The 23,559-nt window shown below is 43.6% G+C and overlaps 1 protein-coding gene across 3 annotated transcripts in view; it reads right to left on the reverse strand.

Moving 5' to 3' along the window:
• Positions 1-5,760: 5,760 nt before the first annotated feature.
• The window catches only part of LOC127913179 (protein kinase C zeta type-like), a 183,332-nt gene continuing 165,533 nt past the window's right edge, over positions 5,761-23,559 (reverse strand). For all 3 annotated transcript variants that reach the window (XM_052484759.1, XM_052484758.1, XM_052484757.1), the window contains exon 15: positions 5,761-5,926. In XM_052484759.1, the coding sequence (XP_052340719.1) occupies positions 5,839-5,926 (88 nt within the window). In that variant the 3' untranslated portion in view covers positions 5,761-5,838. The remainder of the gene's footprint in view (positions 5,927-23,559) is intronic.

The raw sequence follows: 23,559 nt of genomic DNA on the forward strand, positions 1-23,559 counted from the left end.
TGTTAAGACACTCAGAGCAGACTGTGGATAAATACTGTGTTGTTAAGACACTCAGAGCAGACTGGATAAATACTGTTTTGTTAAGACACTCAGAGCAGACTGTGGATAAATACTGTTTTGTTAAGACACTCAGAGCAGACTGTGGATGAATACTGTTTTGTTAAGACACTCAGAGTAGACTGTGGATAAATACTGTGTTGTTAAGACACTCAGAGCAGACTGTGGATAAATACTGTGTTGTTAAGACACTCAGAGCAGACTGTGGATAAATACTGTGTTGTTAAGACACTCAGAGCAGACTGTGGATAAATATTGTTTTGTTAAGACACTCAGAGCAGACTGTGGATAAATACTGTGTTGTTAAGACACTCAGAGCAGACTGTGGATAAATACTGTTTTGTTAAGACAGGTATGGAAAAAATATTTTTATGCCATGAGACAATGGATGGACATGGATTGTGTATGTGTGCCATTCAGAGGGTGAATGGGCAAGACAAAATATTTAAGTGCCTTGAACAGAGTATGGTAGTAGGTGCCAGGTGCAACGGTTTGTGTCAAGAACTGCAACACTGCTGGGTTTTTCACTCTCAACAGTTTCTCATGTGTATCAAGAATGGTCCACCACCCAAAGGACATCCAGCCAACTTGACACAACTGTGGGAAGCATTGGAGTCAACATGGGCCAGCATCCCTGTGGAACGCATTCGACACCTTGTAGAGTCCATGCCTCAACAAACTGAAGCTGTTCTGAGGGCAGGAGGGTGGTGCAACTCAGTATCAGGAAGCCGTTTTCATTTAGTATACATTTCTCAAACAAAATCTTGAGATATAAATGGTTGAACAATTTTCTATGGGCTACAGCATTTAACACAAAAGAAAACAGCTTGCCAATAATTATGAATTAAATGATAAATGTGCATTTCAAAAGTATTGATTATTTAAAACTAGCGACCAGACATCTAAGGGTTTCCCATAACTTCGCAGTGTTACTTCCAAAGAAACTGCAGTGACAAATATTGAGCATCAAATGCTTTCCTCATGTGGCTGCAGAGAACAAAAACGAGATCTGTTCACGGAAAAACATTTTAGTTTTTAATAATTACAGATATTTACAGAGATGCGGTAAAGCAGAATTAAGCACATCCAACCAGCATGTTTTAAAACACACAAAAAATCATGTACTAAGTAACATTTTTACAGATACTCTTTAAGGGAATCTCAATTGTATGGGGAGGAACCGCCGGTCTTCTGCTCTAATGCATTATGAGGAGACGAGAGGAGACGAGAGGAGACGAGAATAGAGGATGTGAGGAATCAAAGAAAAAACTATTGAGATCCAACCTTTCTTTTCTCTTTTCCTGGTTTAAAATGGCCGTTGCTTAAGCGTTAGCAACAATTGCAGGAGCTTCCGTTTCAGTTAATCCGTTGGTCTCTCACGAGACAATGTCATGTGAGTTTTTTCCTTTTGAGTTCAACATAAATCACAGTTCATAAATAAAACAAAATGGTGACACGGATGTGATATCAAAAGTAAAAGGGCTTTGAAAAAGTGGAATCTCCCCTTACGTAGATGAAGAGAATGCTTGCTTGTTGAACAGTGTGTGTGTGTGTCTGTGTGTGTGTGTGTGTGTGTTTTATCGAGTATGCGACTAATCTGTGGATATGCCACAGCTTCATTAATCTCGCCCCTATTCACTGATTACAGTTCAGTTGTAGTGCAGCTCAGCATGTGCACCTTAACAATGTCTTCCCCCACCACCATGTCCAGCCCTCAACTATTATAATCAGTGTAGCCTTCTGCTGTGCAGTCAAAGTCCAAAATCACCAGCCTGCCAGTCACTGACATCCAACACAGTTTGTCACATTGTGCACCAGTGTACGCAGACAATAAGTTAAAAGGTTAAATCATTCAGGAGTGATGTAGCCCTGTACAGTATTTAACCATATATAACCATGCTTTCATCAGAACCTGGCTGCTGTGCTCCACAACGTTCATTTTAAAGATGCAACCATTCGAATGGCATAAGACAAGGGGCCTCATTTATAAAATGAGTTGTTGTACAACATTTGAGCGTTCGATCAGTTCTAAAAATGTGACTATGCACAATTTAGAACGAGTTCCCCATTAAAACGCACTTCACTCACAATCTACGGCGATCAACTAACTCACATCTTTATGCTGTTTATGGCAACGTACTATGGCAACTTACCATGGCAACTTACCATGGCAACGTACTATGGCAACTTGGAATTGTTAAGATGTTCTAAGTGACGTACTGTAGTCCAGACTTTAGTGCGGAGGACTATGCATTATCGTTCAGAATTCTGTTCACCCACAGACGATAGTTTGTGTTGTGATGATCAAGCTCAAGGTGATAATCAAGCTGAAGGTTGTTAAATCTTTAACTCTTAAAACATTGGCATAGTCTACATTTTAGTGTATGCACAATTAACAAACAAATCAGTGCATGAAAACTTTTTAGAATTGAGGACCTGTGGTCTTTATAAATGATGTGTTCCAATGGCTTTCTTCACTGACAGACCAACCCACCAGACAGCTGAAGGGAACTGACCAACCACCAGGCAGCTGAAGGGAACTGACCAACCACCAGACAGCTGAAGGGAACTGACCAACCCACCAGACAGCTGAAGGGAACAGACCAACCCACCAGACAGCTGAAGGGAACTGACCAACCCACCAGACAGCTGAAGGGAACTGACCAACCACCAGGCAGCTGAAGGGAACTGACCAACCCACCAGACAGCTGAAGGGAACTGACCAACCCACCAGACAGCTGAAGGGAACTGACCAACCACCAGACAGCTGAAGGGAACAGACCAACCACCAGACAGCTGAAGGGAACAGACCAACCCACCAGACAGCTGAAGGGAACAGACCAACCACCAGACAGCTGAAGGGAACAGACCAACCACCAGACAGCTGAAGGGAACTGACCAACCCACCAGACAGCTGAAGGGAACTGACCAACCACCAGGCAGCTGAAGGGAACTGACCAACCACCAGACAGCTGAAGGGAACAGACCAACCCACCAGACAGCTGAAGGGAACAGACCAACCCACCAGACAGCTGAAGGGAACAGACCAACCACCAGACAGCTGAAGGGAACTGACCAACCACCAGACAGCTGAAGGGAACTGACCAACCCACCAGACAGCTGAAGGGAACTGACCAACCACCAGGCAGCTGAAGGGAACTGACCAACCACCAGACAGCTGAAGGGAACAGACCAACCCACCAGACAGCTGAAGGGAACAGACCAACCACCAGACAGCTGAAGGGAACAGACCAACCACCAGACAGCTGAAGGGAACTGACCAACCCACCAGACAGCTGAAGGGAACAGACCAACCCACCAGACAGCTGAAGGGAACTGACCAACCACCAGGCAGCTGAAGGGAACAGACCAACCCACCAGACAGCTGAAGGGAACTGACCAACCACCAGGCAGCTGAAGGGAACAGACCAACCCACCAGACAGCTGAAGGGAACTGACCAACCCACCAGACAGCTGAAGGGAACTGACCAACCACCAGGCAGCTGAAGGGAACTGACCAACCACCAGACAGCTGAAGGGAACTGACCAACCACCAGAGACAGCTGAAGGGAACAGACCAACCCACCAGGCAGCTGAAGGGAACAGACCAACCACCAGACAGCTGAAGGGAACAGACCAACCACCAGACAGCTGAAGGGAACTGACCAACCACCAGGCAGCTGAAGGGAACTGACCAACCACCAGACAGCTGAAGGGAACAGACCAACCACCAGACAGCTGAAGGGAACAGACCAACCACCAGACAGCTGAAGGGAACAGACCAACCCACCAGACAGCTGAAGGGAACTGACCAACCCACCAGGCAGCTGAAGGGAACAGACCAACCACCAGACAGCTGAAGGGAACTGACCAACCACCAGGCAGCTGAAGGGAACAGACCAACCACCAGACAGCTGAAGGGAACAGACCAACCACCAGACAGCTGAAGGGAACAGACCAACCCACCAGACAGCTGAAGGGAACTGACCAACCCACCAGACAGCTGAAGGAAACTGACCAACCCACCAGGCAGCTGAAGGGAACTGACCAACCACCAGACAGCTGAAGGGAACAGACCAACCACCAGACAGCTGAAGGGAACAGACCAACCACCAGACAGCTGAAGGGAACAGACCAACCACCAGACAGCTGAAGGGAACTGACCAACCCACCAGACAGCTGAAGGGAACAGACCAACCCACCAGACAGCTGAAGGGAACAGACCAACCCACCAGACAGCTGAAGGGAACTGACCAACCACCAGACAGCTGAAGGGAACTGACCAACCCACCAGACAGCTGAAGGGAACAGACCAACCACCAGACAGCTGAAGGGAACTGACCAACCCACCAGACAGCTGAAGGGAACAGACCAACCCACCAGACAGCTGAAGGGAACAGACCAACCCACCAGACAGCTGAAGGGAACAGACCAACCCACCAGACAGCTGAAGGGAACAGACCAACCACCAGACAGCTGAAGGGAACTGACCAACCCACCAGACAGCTGAAGGGAACTGACCAACCACCAGACAGCTGAAGGGAACAGACCAACCACCAGACAGCTGAAGGGAACTGACCAACCCACCAGACAGCTGAAGGGAACAGACCAACCCACCAGACAGCTGAAGGGAACAGACCAACCCACCAGACAGCTGAAGGGAACAGACCAACCCACCAGACAGCTGAAGGGAACAGACCAACCACCAGACAGCTGAAGGGAACAGACCAACCACCAGACAGCTGAAGGGAACAGACCAACCACCAGACAGCTGAAGGGAACAGACCAACCACCAGACAGCTGAAGGGAACTGACCAACCCACCAGACAGCTGAAGGGAACAGACCAACCACCAGACAGCTGAAGGGAACAGACCAACCACCAGACAGCTGAAGGGAACAGACCAACCACCAGACAGCTGAAGGGAACTGACCAACCCACCAGACAGCTGAAGGGAACAGACCAACCCACCAGACAGCTGAAGGGAACAGACCAACCCACCAGGCAGCTGAAGGGAATTGGAAACAATCGCTGAGTGCAATGAGAAACATGATGTAGATTAGATCTTTGAGGCACTTCTTAAATTAAAAAAATGAAAATCAAACTGGCTGAAGAAAATAAACAAAGTCCATGGTCATGAATAAAACGAACCATTTTGAATCAATAGAAAGACAGCATTGATTTGGAGTCGCTACCTACAGTAGAATACACAAGAATAACTTCTAGCATTATTTTTTTCCTTCATCATTGTACATTCTTGTTTTGCTCGAGGCAGCGAATCTTCCTACAACATAAATTCAAGTTCTGAGTCGTAGAACCTTCATAATCCACCGGGGGGATGTAAAAGTCGGTTCTACAATGCCAGGCACAGAATTAAGTTGCTTTCTGCCGTGCTGCTGACACAAAAATGGAGTTGGTGGGGGAAACGATCAAAACCGCGAAGCCAAAAAACCAGGAAGACAATCAACAACTGAGTTTTGAGAATGTTCCTGTGTATTTTGTTGTGTTTGACCACCTCCAAAGAGTTTTACCCCGGCGACAAAATAATGCAATCTATTGTGGGAGATCCACGACAAAAGAAAAAAGGCTCCTTTTTGCATTTGTGTCCTCGAGCCTCGTCCCTCGTGCAAAGCCGAGAATTTCTTGTCCTCCCTTTGTTCTCCCTCCATCCCACTCCTCCTCGCCAGAGGGAGTTGTTCATTGATTTGGCTGAGAGAGGGGTGGGGGTGGATGGGGCAGTAGACAGACACAGGTGGGAGAAGAAAAGGAGGTCTCCTCCCCCTCATACAGACTCCTCCGTGGATAGCAGCAGGGGGTTGATGTATTCAAATCCCTCAAACTCAGACTGGTCTATTCTCTTGATGATGTCCCTGGGACAGGAGAGAGGGAAAAGCAGAGAGAAAAATGAAGAGAAGGTCATTTTACTCTGAACAAATTACAAACACGACAATGTGCTACCTCAGCCTGATCACTGACACTTTACGCTTTCCAAAAAATGTTAGTTATATGTAGTGAGGTATATTATACGTAGTGAGGTATATTATACGTAGAGAGGTATATTATACGTAGAGAGTTATATTATACGTAGAGAGGTATATTATACGTAGAGAGGTATATTATACGTAGAGAGGTATATTATACGTAGTGAGGTATATTATACGTAGAGAGGTATATTATACGTAGAGAGGTATATTATACGTAGAGAGGTATATTATACGTAGAGAGGTATATTATATACGTAGGGAGGTATATTATACGTAGAGAGGTATATTATACGTAGAGAGGTATATTATACGTAGAGAGGTATATTATACGTAGAGAGGTATATTATACGTAGAGAGGTATATTATACGTAGAGAGGTATATTATACGTAGGGAGGTATATTATACGTAGAGAGGTATATTATACATAGAGAGGTATATTATACGTAGAGAGGTATATTATACGTAGAGAGGTATATTATACATAGAGAGGTATATTATACGTAGAGAGGTATATTATACATAGTGAGGTATATTATATGTAGAGAGGTATATTATACGCAGTGAGGTATATTATACGTAGAGAGGTATATTATACGTAGAGAGGTATATTATACGTAGAGAGGTATATTATACGTAGGGAGGTATATTATACGTAGAGAGGTATATTATACGTAGAGAGGTATATTATACGTAGAGAGGTATATTATACATAGTGAGGTATATTATATGTAGAGAGGGATATTATACGCAGTGAGGTATATTATACGTAGAGAGGTATATTATACGTAGAGAGGTATATTATACGTAGAGAGGTATATTATACGTAGAGAGGTATATTATACGTAGTGAGGTATATTATACGTAGAGAGGTATATTATACGTAGAGAGGTATATTATACGTAGTGAGGTATATTATACGCAGAGAGGTATATTATACGCAGTGAGGTATATTATACGTAGAGAGGTATATTATACGTAGAGAGGTATATTATACGCAGAGAGGTATATTATACGCAGTGAGGTATATTATACGTAGAGAGGTATATTATACGTAGAGAGGTATATTATACGTAGAGAGGTATATTATACGCAGTGAGGTATATTATATGTAGAGAGGTATATTATACGCAGTGAGGTATATTATACGTAGAGAGGTATATTATACGTAGAGAGGTATATTTTACGTTGGGAGGTATATTATACTAGAGAGGTATATTATACGTAGAGAGGTATATTATATGTAGAGAGGTGTATTATACGTAGAGAGATATATTATACGTAGAGAGGTGTGCTGCTTTAAAGGGTGTGGACATGCCAGTGTACATTTACATTTACATTTAAGTCATTTAGCAGACGCTCTTATCCAGAGCAGAACTTCAGCAGTCACCTTACCTCTCCTATACACAGGGAATATATGGCAGTCGGAGGACAATAGTCCTATATGGATATTTACAGGAACAGCCGACAATAGATCTACCTGGTAGTCTATAGTAGATTCACCTGGTAGCCTACAGTAGATTCACCTGGTGGTCTATAGTAGATTCACCTGGTAGCCTAGAGTAGATTCACCTAGTAGTCTACATTAGATCCACCTGGTAGCCTAGAGTAGATTCACCTGGTAGCCTACAGTAGATTCACCTGGTAGCCTACAGTAGATTCACCTGGTAATCTACAGTAGATTCACCTGGTAGCCTACAGTAGGTTCACTTGGTAGTCTACAGTAGATTCACCTGGTAGTCTACAGTAGATTCACCTGGTAGCCTACATAGATTCACCTGGTAGTCTACAGTAGATTCACCTGATAGTCTACAGTAGATTCACCTGGTAGTCTACAGTAGATTCACCTTGTATCCTACAGTAGATTCACCTGGTAGTCTACAGTAGATTCACCTGGTAGTCTACAGTAGATTCACCTGGTAGTCTACAGTAGATTCACCTGGTTGTCTACAGTAGATTCACCTGGTAGCCTACAGTAGATTCACCTAGTAGTCTACAGTATATTCACCTGGTAGTCACCTTGTAGCCTACAGTAGATTCACCTAGTAGTCTACAGTAGATTCACCTGGTAGTCTACAGTAGATTCACCTGGTAGCCTATAGTAGATTCACCTGGTTGTCTACAGTCGATTCACCTGGTAGTCTACAGTAGATTCACCTGATAGTCTACAGTAGATTCACCTGGTAGTCACCTTGTAGCCTACAGTAGATTCACCTAGTAGTCTACAGTAGATTCACCTGGTAGTCTACAGTAGATTCACCTGGTAGTCTACAGTAGATTCACCTGGTCGTCACCTTGTAGCCTACAGTAGATTCACCTTGTCGCCTACAGTAGATTCACCTAGTAGTCTACAGTAGATTCACCTGGTAGCCTACAGTGGATTCACCTGGTAGTCTACAGTGGATTCACCTGGTAGCCTACAGCAGATTCACCTGGTAGTCTACAGTAGACTCACCTGGTAGTCTACAATAGATTCACCTGATAGTCTACAGTAGATTCACCTGGTAGTCTACAGTAGATTCACCTGGCCTCTCCACTGTACTGATCTAACACACATATGGTTATTTTAAAATCGGCCATTAAACCCCAGCAAAAAAGAAGAGCCCTTTGCGCAACATGAAAGACTAGAAAAAAGAACAGCATGTTGTTGAGGCATTGGTTTGGTTCCATTAACAAAGTGGCAATCATCTCTATATGAAGTAATCATCTCTATATGAAGTAATCATCTTTATATGAAGTAATCATCTCTATATGAAGTAATCATCTTTATATGAAGTAATCATCTCTATATGAGGTAATCATCTTTATATGAAGTAATCATCTCTATATGAAGTAATCATCTCTATATGAAGTAATCATCTTTATATGAAGTAATCATCTCTATATGAAGTAATCATCTCTATAAGAAGTAATCATCTCTATATGAAGTAATCATCTTTATATGAAGTAATCATCTCTATATGAAGTAATCATCTCTATATGAAGTAATCATCTCTATATGAAGTAATCATCTCTATAAGAAGTAATCATCTCTATATGAAGTAATCATCTCTATATGAAGTAATCATCTCTATATGAAGTAATCATCTCTATAAGAAGTAATCATCTCTATAAGAAGTAATCATCTCTATATGAAGTAATCATCTTTATATGAAGTAATCATCTCTATATGAAGTAATCATCTCTATATGAAGTAATCATCTTTATATGAAGTAATCATCTCTATATGAAGTAATCATCTCTATATGAAGTAATCATCTCTATATGAAGTAATCATCTCTATATGAAGTAATCATCTTTATATGAAGTAATCATCTCTATATGAAGTAATCATCTCTATATGAAGTAATCATCTCTATATGAAGTAATCATCTCTATAAGAAGTAATCATCTCTATAAGAAGTAATCATCTCTATATGAAGTAATCATCTTTATATGAAGTAATCATCTCTATAAGAAGTAATCATCTCTATAAGAAGTAATCATCTTTATATGAAGTAATCATCTCTATAAGAAGTAATCATCTCTATAAGAAGTAATCATCTCTATATGAAGTAATCATCTCTATATGAAGTAATCATCTCTATATGAAGTAATCATCTCTATATGAAGTAATCATCTCTATATGAAGTAATCATCTCTATATGAAGTAATCATCTCTATATGAAGTAATCATCTTTATATGAAGTAATCATCTCTATATGAAGTAATCATCTCTATATGAAGTAATCATCTTTATATGAAGTAATCATCTCTATATGAAGTAATCATCTTTATATGAAGTAATCATCTCTATATGAAGTAATCATCTCTATATGAAGTAATCATCTCTATATGAAGTAATCATCTCTATATGAAGTAATCATCTCTATATGAAGTAATCATCTCTATATGAAGTAATCATCTCTATATAAGAAGTAATCATCTCTATATGAAGTAATCATCTATCATCTCTATAAGAAGTAATCATCTCTATAAGAAGTAATCATCTTTATATGAAGTAATCATCTCTATATGAAGTAATCATCTCTATATGAAGTAATCATCTCTATAAGAAGTAATATATGAAGTAATCATCTCTATATGAAGTAATCATCTCTATATGAAGTAATCATCTCTATAATCATCTCTATAGAAGTAATCATCTCTATATGAAGTAATCATCTCTATATGAAGTAATCTCTATATGAAGTAATCTTTATATGAAGTAATCATCTCTATATGAAGTAATCATCTCTATATGAAGTAATCATCTTTATATGAAGTAATCATCTCTATATGAAGTAATCATCTCTATATGAAGTAATCATCTTTATATGAAGTAATCATCTCTATATGAAGTAATCATCTCTATATGAAGTAATCATCTTTATATGAAGTAATCATCTCTATATGAAGTAATCATCTCTATATGAAGTAATCATCTCTATATGAAGTAATCATCTCTATAAGAAGTAATCATCTCTATATGAAGTAATCATCTTTATATGAAGTAATCATCTCTATATGAAGTAATCATCTCTATATGAAGTAATCATCTTTATATGAAGTAATCATCTCTATATGAAGTAATCATCTCTATATGAAGTATTCATCTCTATATGAAGTAATCATCTTTATATGAAGTAATCATCTTTATATGAAGTAATCATCTCTATATGAAGTAATCATCTCTATATGAAGTAATCATCTCTATATGAAGTAATCATCTCTATATGAAGTAATCATCTTTATATGAAGTAATCATCTCTATGAAGTAATCATCTTTATATGAAGTAATCATCTCTGTATGAAGTAATCATCTCTATATGAAGTAATCATCTCTATATGAAGTAATCATCTTTATATGAAGTAATCATCTTTATATGAAGTAATCATCTCTATATGAAGTAATCATCTTTATATGAAGTAATCATCTCTATATGAAGTAATCATCTTTATATGAAGTAATCATCTTTATATGAAGTAATCATCTTTATATGAAGTAATCATCTCTATATGAAGTAATCATCTTTATATGAAGTAATCATCTCTATATGAAGTAATCATCTTTATATGAAGTAATCATCTCTATATGAAGTAATCATCTCTATATGAAGTAATCATCTCTATATGAAGTAATCATCTCTATAAGAAGTAATCATCTCTATAAGAAGTAATCATCTCTATATGAAGTAATCATCTTTATATGAAGTAATCATCTCTATATGAAGTAATCATCTTTATATGAAGTAATCATCTCTATATGAAGTAATCATCTTTATATGAAGTAATCATCTTTATATGAAGTAATCATCTCTATATGAAGTAATCATCTTTATATGAAGTAATCATCTCTATATGAAGTAATCATCTTTATATGAAGTAATCATCTCTATATGAAGTAATCATCTTTATATGAAGTAATCATCTTTATATGAAGTGAAACCGTGTCTGTCTTCCTGTGTCTGTCTCTCTCTGTCTCTGTCTCTCCCCTCCCCCCCTCTCCTCCCTCTTTGTCTCCCCCTCTCCCTGTCTGTCTTCCCCTCTCCTCCCTGTCTGTCTGCCCCCCCCGTCTCTCTCCCCTCTCCGTCTCTGCCCCACCCCCCCTCTCCTCCCTCTTTGTCTCCCCCTCTCCCTGTCTGTCTTCCCCTCTCCTCCCTGTCTGTCTCCCCCTCCCCCCCGTCTCTCTCTCCCCTCTCCCTCTCTGTCCCCCCCTCTCCTCCCTCTTTGTCTCCCCCTCCCTGTCTGTCTTCCCCTCTCCTCCCTGTCTGTCTCCCCCCTCCCCCGTCTCTCTCCCTCTCCCTCTCTGTCCCCCCCCTCTCCCCCCTCTTTGTCTCCCCCTCTCCCTGTCTGTCTTCCCCTCTCCTCCCTGTCTGTCTCCCCCTCCCCCCGTCTCTCTCCCCTCTCCCTCTCTGTCCCCCCCCTCTCCTCCCTCTTTGTCTCCCCCTCTCCCTGTCTGTCTTCCCCTCTCCTCCCTGTCTGTCTCCCCCTCCCCCCGTCTTGAGGGAGAGGAAAAGAAAAGAGGAAGCTGGATCCCTCCCCTCTCCCTCTCTGCCCCCCCCTCTCCTCCCTCTTTGTCTCCCCCTCTCCCTGTCTGTCTTCCCCTCTCCTGCCTGTCTGTCTCCCCCTCCCCCTGTCTCTCTGCCCCCAGGAGGCTAGGGAGGAGCAGGGAGGGTGGCGGAGTGGAGCCTCAGGAAGAAGGCCTCTTGCTGGGGAGAGGGAGAGAGATGCTTCCCTCCTGGGGATGTTGGTTGTCTTTATACTGGTCCTGGGTGGGTGAGGTTGTTTTGCTTGTAATGGTTGAGGTGAGGTTCAGTGTTGGTAGAGCTGATCCTAGACTAGTTTTTTTTTTCATTGTAATCTAGATCCAGACATACTCTCTGTTGACTACAACACACCACCAAACCTTTATAATCACATTCAACACACTGAAATACACTCAACAGTGTTCTAGTCTGGAAGATTCCATTGAATATTTTACAAATAGCCCCCCCTCCAAAAAATAAAATAATAATTGATGGATATTCTATCCCTGAGCACACTTGGGTGCACACAGCTAGATATCACTGTAAATACATGTGAGTGAAGTCAGACAGTAGCAGCAGGCTTGAGGGAGAGGAAAAGAAAAGGGAGTGAAGTCAGATAGTAGCAGCAGGCTTGAGGGAGAGGAAAAGAAAAGGGAGTGAAGTCAGATAGTAGCAGCAGGCTTGAGGGAGAGGAAAAGAAAAGGGAGTGAAGTCAGATAGTAGCAGCAGGCTTGAGGGAGAGGAAAAGAAAAGGGAGTGAAGTCAGATAGTAGCAGCAGGCTTGAGGGAGAGGAAAAGAAAAGGGAGTGAAGTCAGATAGTAGCAGCAGGCTTGAGGGAGAGGAAAAGAAAAGGGAGTGAAGTCAGATAGTAGCAGCAGGCTTGAGGGAGAGGAAAAGAAAAGGGAGTGAAGTCAGATAGTAGCAGCAGGCTTGAGGGAGAGGAAAAGAAAAGGGAGTGAAGTCAGACAGTAGCAGCAGGCTTGAGGGAGAGGAAAAGAAAAGGGAGTGAAGTCAGATAGTAGCAGCAGGCTTGAGGGAGAGGAAAAGAAAAGGAGTGAAGTCAGATAGTAGCAGCAGGCTTGAGGGAGAGGAAAAGAAAAGGGAGTGAAGTCAGATAGTAGCAGCAGGCTTGAGGGAGAGGAAAAGAAAAGGGAGTGAAGTCAGATAGTAGCAGCAGGCTTGAGGGAGAGGAAAAGAAAAGGGAGTGAAGTCAGATAGTAGCAGCAGGCTTGAGGGAGAGGAAAAGAAAAAGGGAGTGAAGTCAGATAGTGAAGTCAGCAGGCTTGAGGGAGAGGAAAAGAAAAGGGAGTGAAGTCAGATAGTAGCAGCAGGCTTGAGGGAGAGGAAAAGAAAAGGGAGTGAAGTCAGACAGTAGCAGCAGGCTTGAGGGAGAGGAAAAGAAAAGGAGTGAAGTCAGACAGTAGCAGCAGGCTTGAGGGAGAGGAAAAGAAAAGGGAGTGAAGTCAGATAGTAGCAGCAGGCTTGAGGGAGAGGAAAAGAAAAGGAGTGAAGTCAGATAGTAGCAGCAGGCTTGAGGGAGAGGAAAAGAAAAGGGAGTGAAGTCAGATAGTAGCAGCAGGCTTGAGGGAGAGGAAAAGAAAAGGAGTGAAGTCAGATAGTAGCAGCAGGCTTGAGGGAGAGGAAAAGAAAAGGGAGTGAAGTCAGATAGTAGCTGCAGGCTTGAGGGAGAGGAAAAGAAAAGGGAGTGAAGTCAGATAGTAGCAGCAGGCTTGAGGGAGAGGAAAAGAAAAGGGAGTGAAGTCAGATAGTAGCAGCAGGCTTGAGGGAGAGGAAAAGAAAAGGGAGTGAAGTCAGATAGTAGCAGCAGGCTTGAGGGAGAGGAAAAGAAAAGGGAGTGAAGTCAGATAGTAGCAGCAGGCTTGAGGGAGGGAGGAAAAGAAAAGGGAGTGAAGTCAGATAGTAGCAGCAGGCTTGAGGGAGAGGAAAAGAAAAGGGAGTGAAGTCAGATAGTAGCAGCAGGCTTGAGGGAGAGGAAAAGAAAAGGGAGTGAAGTCAGATAGTAGCAGCAGGCTTGAGGGAGAGGAAAAGAAAAGGGAGTGAAGTCAGATAGTAGCAGCAGGCTTGAGGGAGAGGAAAAGAAAAGGGGAGTGAAGTCAGATAGTAGCATAGTAGCAGCAGGCTTGAGGGAGAGGAAAAGAAAAGGGAGTGAAGTCAGATAGTAGCAGCAGGCTTGAGGGAGAGGAAAAGAAAAGGGAGTGAAGTCAGATAGTAGCAGCAGGCTTGAGGGAGAGGAAAAGAAAAGGGAGTGAAGTCAGATAGTAGCAGCAGGCTTGAGGGAGAGGAAAAGAAAAGGGAGTGAAGTCAGATAGTAGCAGCAGGCTTGAGGGAGAGGAAAAGAAAAGGGAGTGAAGTCAGACAGTAGCAGCAGGCTTGAGGGAGAGGAAAAGAAAAGGGAGTGAAGTCAGACAGTAGCAGCAGGCTTGAGGGAGAGGAAAAGAAAAGGGAGTGAAGTCAGATAGTAGCAGCAGGCTTGAGGGAGAGGAAAAGAAAAGGGAGTGAAGTCAGATAGTAGCAGCAGGCTTGAGGGAGAGGAAAAGAAAAGGGAGTGAAGTCAGATAGTAGCAGCAGGCTTGAGGGAGAGGAAAAGAAAAGGGAGTGAAGTCAGATAGTAGCAGCAGGCTTGAGGGAGAGGAAAAGAAAAGGGAGTGAAGTCAGATAGTAGCAGCAGGCTTGAGGGAGAGGAAAAGAAAAGGGAGTGAAGTCAGATAGTAGCAGCAGGCTTGAGGGAGAGGAAAAGAAAAGGGAGTGAAGTCAGATAGTAGCAGCAGGCTTGAGGGAGAGGAAAAGAAAAGGGAGTGAAGTCAGATAGTAGCAGCAGGCTTGAGGGAGAGGAAAAGAAAAGGGAGTGAAGTCAGATAGTAGCAGCAGGCTTGAGGGAGAGGAAAAGAAAAGGGAGTGAAGTCAGATAGTAGCAGCAGGCTTGAGGGAGAGGAAAAGAAAAGGGAGTGAAGTCAGATAGTAGCAGCAGGCTTGAGGGAGAGGAAAAGAAAAGGGAGTGAAGTCAGATAGTAGCAGCAGGCTTGAGGGAGAGGAAAAGAAAAGGGAGTGAAGTCAGATAGTAGCAGCAGGCTTGAGGGAGAGGAAAAGAAAAGGGAGTGAAGTCAGATAGTAGCAGCAGGCTTGAGGGAGAGGAAAAGAAAAGGGAGTGAAGTCAGATAGTAGCAGCAGGCTTGAGGGAGAGGAAAAGAAAAGGGAGTGAAGTCAGATAGTAGCAGCAGGCTTGAGGGAGAGGAAAAGAAAGGGAGTGAAGTCAGACAGTAGCAGCAGGCTTGAGGGAGAGGAAAAGAAAAGGGAGTGAAGTCAGATAGTAGCAGCAGGCTTGAGAGGAAAAGGAGAGGCAGCAAAAGAAAAGGGAGTGAAGTCAGATAGTAGCAGCAGGCTTGAGGGAGAGGAAAAGAAAAGGGAGTGAAGTCAGATAGTAGCAGCAGGCTTGAGGGAGAGGAAAAGAAAAGGGAGTGAAGTCAGATAGTAGCAGCAGGCTTGAGGGAGAGGAAAAGAAAAGGGAGTGAAGTCAGACAGTAGCAGCAGGCTTGAGGGAGAGGAAAAGAAAAGGGAGTGAAGTCAGATAGTAGCAGCAGGCTTGAGGGAGAGGAAAAGAAAAGGGAGTGAAGTCAGATAGTAGCAGCAGGCTTGAGGGAGAGGAAAAGAAAAGGGAGTGAAGTCAGATAGTAGCAGCAGGCTTGAGGGAGAGGAAAAGAAAAGGGAGTGAAGTCAGATAGTAGCAGCAGGCTTGAGGGAGAGGAAAAGAAAAGGGAGTGAAGTCAGATAGTAGCAGCAGGCTTGAGGAGAGGAAAAGAAAAGGGAGTGAAGTCAGATAGTAGCAGCAGGCTTGAGGGAGAGGAAAAGAAAAGGGAGTGAAGTCAGATAGTAGCAGCAGGCTTGAGGGAGAGGAAAAGAAAAGGAGTGAAGTCAGACAGTAGCAGCAGGCTTGAGGGAGAGGAAAAGAAAAGGGAGTGAAGTCAGACAGTAGCAGCAGGCTTGAGGGGAGAGGAAAAGAAAAGGGAGTGAAGTCAGATAGTAGCAGCAGGCTTGAGGGAGAGAGGAAAAGAAAAGGGAGTGAAGTCAGATAGTAGCTGCAGGCTTGAGGAGAGGAAAAGAAAAGGGAGTGAAGTCAGATAGTAGCAGCAGGCTTGAGGGAGAGGAAAAGAAAAAGGGAGTGAAGTCAGATAGTAGCAGCAGGCTTGAGGGAGAGGAAAAGAAAAGGGAGTGAAGTCAGATAGTAGCAGCAGGCTTGAGGGAGAGGAAAAGAAAAGGGAGTGAAGTCAGATAGTAGCAGCAGGCTTGAGGGAGAGGAAAAGAAAAGGGAGTGAAGTCAGATAGTAGCAGCAGGCTTGAGGGAGAGGAAAAGAAAAGGGAGTGAAGTCAGATAGTAGCAGCAGGCTTGAGGGAGAGGAAAAGAAAAGGGAGTGAAGTCAGATAGTAGCAGCAGGCTTGAGGGAGAGGAAAAGAAAAGGGAGTGAAGTCAGATAGTAGCTGCAGGCTTGAGGGAGAGGAAAAGAAAAGGGAGTGAAGTCAGATAGTAGCAGCAGGCTTGAGGGAGAGGAAAAGAAAAGGGAGTGAAGTCAGATAGTAGCAGCAGGCTTGAGGGAGAGGAAAAGAAAAGGGAGTGAAGTCAGATAGTAGCAGCAGGCTTGAGGGAGAGGAAAAGAAAAGGGAGTGAAGTCAGATAGTAGCAGCAGGCTTGAGGGAGAGGAAAAGAAAAGGGAGTGAAGTCAGATAGTAGCAGCAGGCTTGAGGGAGAGGAAAAGAAAAGGGAGTGAAGTCAGACAGTAGCAGCAGGCTTGAGGGAGAGGAAAAGAAAAGGGAGTGAAGTCAGATAGTAGCAGCAGGCTTGAGGGAGAGGAAAAGAAAAGGGAGTGAAGTCAGATAGTAGCAGCAGGCTTGAGGGAGAGGAAAAGAAAAGGGAGTGAAGTCAGATAGTAGCAGCAGGCTTGAGGGAGAGGAAAAGAAAAGGGAGTGAAGTCAGATAGTAGCAGCAGGCTTGAGGGAGAGGAAAAGAAAAGGGAGTGAAGTCAGATAGTAGCAGCAGGCTTGAGGGAGAGGAAAAGAAAAGGGAGTGAAGTCAGATAGTAGCAGCAGGCTTGAGGGAGAGGAAAAGAAAAGGGAGTGAAGTCAGATAGTAGCAGCAGGCTTGAGGGAGAGGAAAAGAAAAGGGAGTGAAGTCAGACAGTAGCAGCAGGCTTGAGGGAGAGGAAAAGAAAAGGGAGAGGCACAAAACCACAAAAGGGAAACCGAGCGAGGTCTGGAGGGAGCATTTGGGACGCAGGCCAAAAAAGTGTTCACTTGTGCAAATGTTGCCTAAAAGCACTACCAGGGGAAAGGCAACGAGAAAGACACATGTAGAGAACGAGAGAGAGATGGAGAAAGAGAGCGAAAGAGGAGGATACAGACATTGAGAGAGAGAGAGAGAGAGAGAGAGAGAGAGAGAGAGAGAGAGAGAGAGAGAGAGAGAGTAAGATAGAGAAAGTGGGGGCCATGCCTTGACGGGTCTGAGTTAGAGAGGAGAGAAAAAAGAAAGAAGGTAGGGAGGAGAAAGAAAAAGTGATGGGAAGGGAAAAAGGTGTCATTTGAGGCTGCCCTCATGTCAGCAGAGCTGGGAAATGACAGCTGGGGGAGAGGGGAGAGAGAGAGAGAGAGAGAGAGAGAGAGAGAGAGAGAGAGAGAGAGAGAGAGAGAGAGAAAGAGAGCGAAAGAGGAGGATACAGACTGAGAGAGAGAGAGAGAGAGAGAGAGAGAGAGAGAGAGAGAGAGAGAGGCTGCCCTCATGTCAGCAGAGCTGGGAAATGACAGCTGGGGGAGAGAGGGGGAGAGAGAGAGAGAGAGAGAGAGAGAGAGAGAGAGAGAGAGAGAGAGAGAGAGAGAGAGAGAGAGAGAGAGAGAGAGAGAGAGAGAGAGAGAGAGAGAGAGAGAGAGAGAGAGGGGGAGAGAGAGAGAGAGAGAGGGGGAGAGAGAGAGGTTGGGAGAGAGAGCCAGAGAGAGAGAGGAGAGAAAAAATAAAGAGAGAGAGAGAGAGTGAGAGAGAGAAAGAGAGAGAGAGAGAGAGGGGGGAGAGAGAGAGGGGGAGATAAAAGAGAGAGAGAGAGAGAGAGAGAGAGAGAGAGGGGGGAGAGAGAGGGGGGGGATAAAAGAGAGAGAGAGAGAAAGAGAGACAGACAGTCCTGTATTTGATGATGGTGCCCACACACACACAGGATTCATAAAAATCAATCCAATCCAATCAACCTCCTCCATACAATACAAATCCAGGGAATTGTTCATTTGACCCATCCCTGTCTATAGACAAAGCCCTTGAATCACTGTGGCTAGCCAAGGCCTAGAACATAGTGAATACTTATTGCTTTGAGTCTGCTCCTACTGGTCATTGGCAAGGCGCTGGCAAATTAAACTCTCTCCTAGTCTCTCTCTGTCTCCCGCTCCCCACCCCTCCTCCTAGTCTCTCTCTGTCTCTCGTTCCTCATCTCTCTCCCCACCCATCCTCCTAGTCTCTCTCTGTCTCTCGTTCCCCATCTCTCTCCCCACCCCCCTCCTAGTCTCTCTCTGTCAATTCAATTCAATTCAAGGGCTTTATTGGCATGGGAAACATGTGTTAACATTGCCAAAGCAAGTGAGGTAGACAACATACAAAGTGAATATATAAAGTGAAAAACTCTCGTTCCCCATCTCTCTCCCCACCCCTTCTCCTAGTCTCACTCTGTCTCTCGCTCCCCACCCCTCCTCCTAGTCTCACTGTCTCTCGTTCCCCATCTCTCTCCCCACCCCCCTCCTAGTCTCTCTCTGTCTCTCGTTCCCCATCTCTCCCCACCCCTTCTCCTAGTCTCACTCTGTCTCTCGCTCCCCACCCCTCCTCCTAGTCTCACTGTCTCTCGTTCCCCATCTCAATTCAATTAAATTCAATTCAATTCAAGGGCTTTATTGGCATGGGAAACATGTGTTAACATTGCCAAAGCAAGTGAGGTAGACAACATACAAAGTGAATATATAAAGTGAAAAACAACAAAAATTAACAGTAAACATTACACATACAACAGTTTCAAAACAGTAAAGACATTACAAATGTCATATTATATATATATATATATACATATATATATATATATATATATATATATATATACATACACAATGTACAAATAATTAAAGGACACAAGATAAAATAAATAAGCATAAATATGGGTTGTATTTACAATGGTGTTTGTTCTTCACTGGTTGCCCTTTTCTCGTGGCAACAGGTCACACATCTTGCTGCTGTGATGGCACACTGTGGAATTTCACCCAGTAGGTATGGGAGTTTTTCAAAATTGGATATGTTTTCGAATTCTTTGTGGATCTGTGTGATCTGGGGGAAATATGTCTCTCTAATATGGTCATACATTGGGCAGGAGGTTAGGAAGTGCAGCTCAGTTTCCACCTCATTTTGTGGGCAGTGAGCACATAGCCTGTCTTCTCTTGAGAGCCATGTCTGCCTACGGCGGCCTTTCTCAATAGCAAGGCTATGCTCACTGAGTCTGTACATAGTCAAAGCTTTCCTTAATTTTGGGTCAGTCACAGTGGTCAGGTATTCTGCCGCTGTGTACTCTCTGTGTAGGGCCAAATAGCATTCTAGTTTGCTCTGTTTTTTTGTTAATTCTTTCCAATGTGTTAAGTAATTATCTTTTTGTTTTCTCATGATTTGGTTGGGTCTAATTGTGCTGTTGTCCTGGGGCTCTGTAGGGTGTGTTTGTGTTTGTGAACAGAGCCCCAGGACCAGTTTGCTTAGGGGACTCTTCTCCAGGTTCATCTCTCTGTTTGTGATGGCTTTGTTATGGAAGGTTTGTGAATCGCTTCCTTTTAGGTGGTTGTAGAATTTAATGGCTCTTTTCTGGATTTTGATAATTAGTGGGTATCGGCCTAATTCTGCTCTGCATGCATTATTTGGTGTTTTACGTTGTACACGGAGGATATTTTTGCAGAATTCTGCGTGCAGAGTCTCAATTTGGTGTTTGTCCCATTTTGTGAAGTCTTGGTTGGTGAGCGGACCCCAGACCTCACAACCATAAAGGGCAATGGGCTCTATGACTGATTCAAGTATTTTTAGCCAAATCCTAATTGGTATGTTGAAATTTATGTTTCTTTTGATGGCATAGAATGCCCTTCTTGCCTTGTCTCTCAGATCGTTCACACCTTTGTGGAAGTTACCTGTGGCGCTGATGTTTAGGCCAAGGTATGTATAGTTTTTGTGTGCTCTAGGGCAACAGTGTCGAGATGGAATTTGTATTTGTGGTCCTGGTGACTCGACCTTTTGGAACACCATTATTTTGGTCTTACTGAGATTTACTGTCAGGGCCCAGGTCTGACAGAATCTGTGCATAAGATCTAGGTGCTGCTGTAGGCCCTCCTTGGTTGGTGACAGAAGCACCAGATCATCAGCAAACAGCAGACATTTGACTTCGGATTCTAGCAGGGGAGGCCGGGTGCTGCAGACTTTTCTAGTGCCCGCGCCAGTTCGTTGATATATATGTTGAAGAGGGTGGGGCTTAAGCTGCATCCCTGTCTAACCCCACGACCCTGTGTGAAGAAATGTGTGTGTTTTTTGCCAATTTTAACCGCACACTTGTTGTTTGTGTACATGGATTTTATAATGTCATATGTTTTACCCCCAACACCACTTTCCATCAGTTTGTATAGCAGACCCTCATGCCAAATTGAGTCGAAGGCTTTTTGAAATCAACAAAGCATGAGAAGACTTTGCCTTTGTTTTGGTTTGTTTGGTTGTCAATTAAGGTGTGCAGGGTGAATACATGGTCTGTTGTACGGTAATTTGGTAAAAAGCCAATTTGACATTTGCTCAGTACATTGTTTTCATTGAGGAAATGTACGAGTCTGCTGTTAATAATAATGCAGAGGATTTTCCCAAGGTTACTGTTGACACATATTCCACGGTAGTTATTGGGGTCAAATTTGTCTCCACTTTTGTGGATTGGGGTGATCAGTCCTTGGTTCCAAATATTGGGGAAGATGCCAGAGCTAAGTATGATGTTAAAGAGTTTTAGTATAGCCAGTTGGAATTTGTTGTCTGTATATTTGATCATTTCATTGAGGATACCATCGACACCACAGGCCTTTTTGGGTTGGAGGGTTTTTATTTTGTCCTGTAACTCATTCAATGTAATTGGAGAATCCAGTGGGTTCTGGTAGTCTTTAATAGTTGATTCTAAGATCTGTAGTTGATCATGTATATGTTTTTGCTCTTTGTTCTTTGTTATAGAACCAAAAAGATTGGAGAAGTGGTTTACCCAGACATCTCCATTTTGGATAGATAATTCTCCGTGTTGTTGTTTGTTTAGTGTTTTCCAATTTTCCCAGAAGTGGTTAGAGTCTATGGATTCTTCAATTGCATTGAGCTGATTTCTGACATGCTGTTCCTTCTTTTTCCGTAGTGTGTTTCTGTATTGTTTTAGTGATTCACCATAGTGAAGGCGTAGACTCAGGTTTTCCGGGTCTCTATGTTTTTGGTTGGACAGGTTTCTCAATTTCTTTCTTAGATTTTTGCATTCCTCATCAAACCATTTGTCATTATTGTTAATTTTCTTCGGTTTTCTATTTGAGATTTTTAGATTTGATAGGGAAGCTGAGAGGTCAAATATACTGTTAAGATTTTCTACTGCCAAGTTTACACCTTCACTATTACAGTGGAACGTTTTACCCAGGAAATTGTCTAAAAGGGATTGAATTTGTTGTTGCCTAATTGTTTTTGGTAGGTTTCAAACTGCATTCCTTCCACCTATAGCATTTCTTAATGTTACTCAGTTCCTTTGGCTTTGATGCCTCATGGTTGAGTATTGCTCTGTTTAAGTAGACTGTGATTTTGCTGTGGTCTGATAGGGGTGTTAGTGGACTGACTGTGAACGCTCTGAGAGATTCTGGGTTGAGGTCAGTGATAAAGTAGTCTACAGTACTACTGCCAAGAGATGAGCTATAGGTGTATCTACCATAGGAGTCCCCTCGAAGCCTACCGTTGACTATGTACATACCCAGCGTGCGACAGAGCTGCAGGAGTTGTGACCCGTTTTTGTTGGTTATGTTGTCATAGTTGTGCCTAGGGGGGCATATGTGGGAGGGGATGCTGTCCACCTCCAGGCAGATGTTTGTCCCCCTGTCCCCCCATCTCTCTCCCCACCCATCCTCCTAGTCTCTCTCTGTCTCTCGTTCCCCATCTCTCTCCCCACCCCTCTTCCTAGTCTCTCTCTGTCTCTCATTCCTCATCTCTCTCCCCACCCCCTCCTAGTCTCTCTCTGTCTCTCGTTCCCCATCTCTCTCCCCACCCATCCTCCTAGTCTCTCTCTGTCTCTCGTTCCCCATCTCTCTCCCCACCCATCCTCCTAGTCTCTCTCTCTCTGTCTCTCGTTCCTCATCTCTCTCCCCACCCATCCTCCTAGTCTCTCTCTGTCTCTCGTTCCCCATCTCTCTCCCCACCCCCTCCTAGTCTCTCTCTGTCTCTCGTTCCCCATCTCTCTCCCCACCCCTTCTCCTAGTCTCACTCTGTCTCTCGTTCCCCATCTCTCTCCCCACCCCTTCTCCTAGTCTCACTCTGTCTCTCGCTCCCCACCCCTCCTCCTAGTCTCACTGTCTCTCGTTCCCCATCTCTCTCCCCACCCCCTCCTAGTCTCTCTCTGTCTCTCGTTCCCCATCTCTCTCCCCACCCCTCTTCCTAGTCTCTCTCTGTCTCTCGTTCCCCATCTCTCTCCCCACCCCCTCCTAGTCTCTCTCTGTCTCTCGTTCCCCATCTCTCTCCCCACCCCTCTTCCTAGCCTCTCTCTGTCTCTCGCTCCCCATCTCTCTCCCCGCCCCCTCCTAGTCTCTCTCTGTCTCTCGTTCCTCATCTCTCTCCCCACCCATCCTCCTAGTCTATCTCTGTCTCTCGTTCCCCATGTCTCTTCCCACCCCCCTCCTTGTCTCTCAATTCAATTCATTTCAAGGGGCTTTATTGGCATGGGAAACATGTGTTAACATTGCCAAAGCAAGTGAGGTAGATAATATACAAAAGTGAAATAAACAATAAATAACAGTAAACATTACACATACAGAAGTTTCAAAAGAATAAAGACAATACAAATGTCATATTAAACATATATATATATATACAGTGTTGTAACAATGTGCAAATGGTTAAAGAACACAAGGGAAAATAAATAAGCATAAATATGGGTTGTATTTACAATGGTGTTTGTTCTTCACTGGTTGCCCTTTTCTTGTTGCAACAGGTCACAAATCTTGCTGCTGTGATGGCACACTGTGGTATTTCACCCAATAGATATGGGAGGTTATCAAAATGGGGTTTGTTTTCGAATTCTTTGTGGATCTGTGTAATCTGAGGGAAAAATGTGTCTCTAATATGGTCATACATTTGGCAGGAGGTTATGAAGTGCAGCTCAGTTTCCACCTCATTTTGTGGGCAGTGAGCACATAGCTTGGCTTCTCTTGACAGCCATGTCTGCCTATGGCGGCCTTTCTC

The sequence above is a fragment of the Oncorhynchus keta genome, chromosome 28 (genome assembly GCF_023373465.1).
Source record: "Oncorhynchus keta strain PuntledgeMale-10-30-2019 chromosome 28, Oket_V2, whole genome shotgun sequence".
Classification (NCBI taxonomy): Eukaryota; Metazoa; Chordata; class Actinopteri; order Salmoniformes; family Salmonidae; genus Oncorhynchus; species Oncorhynchus keta.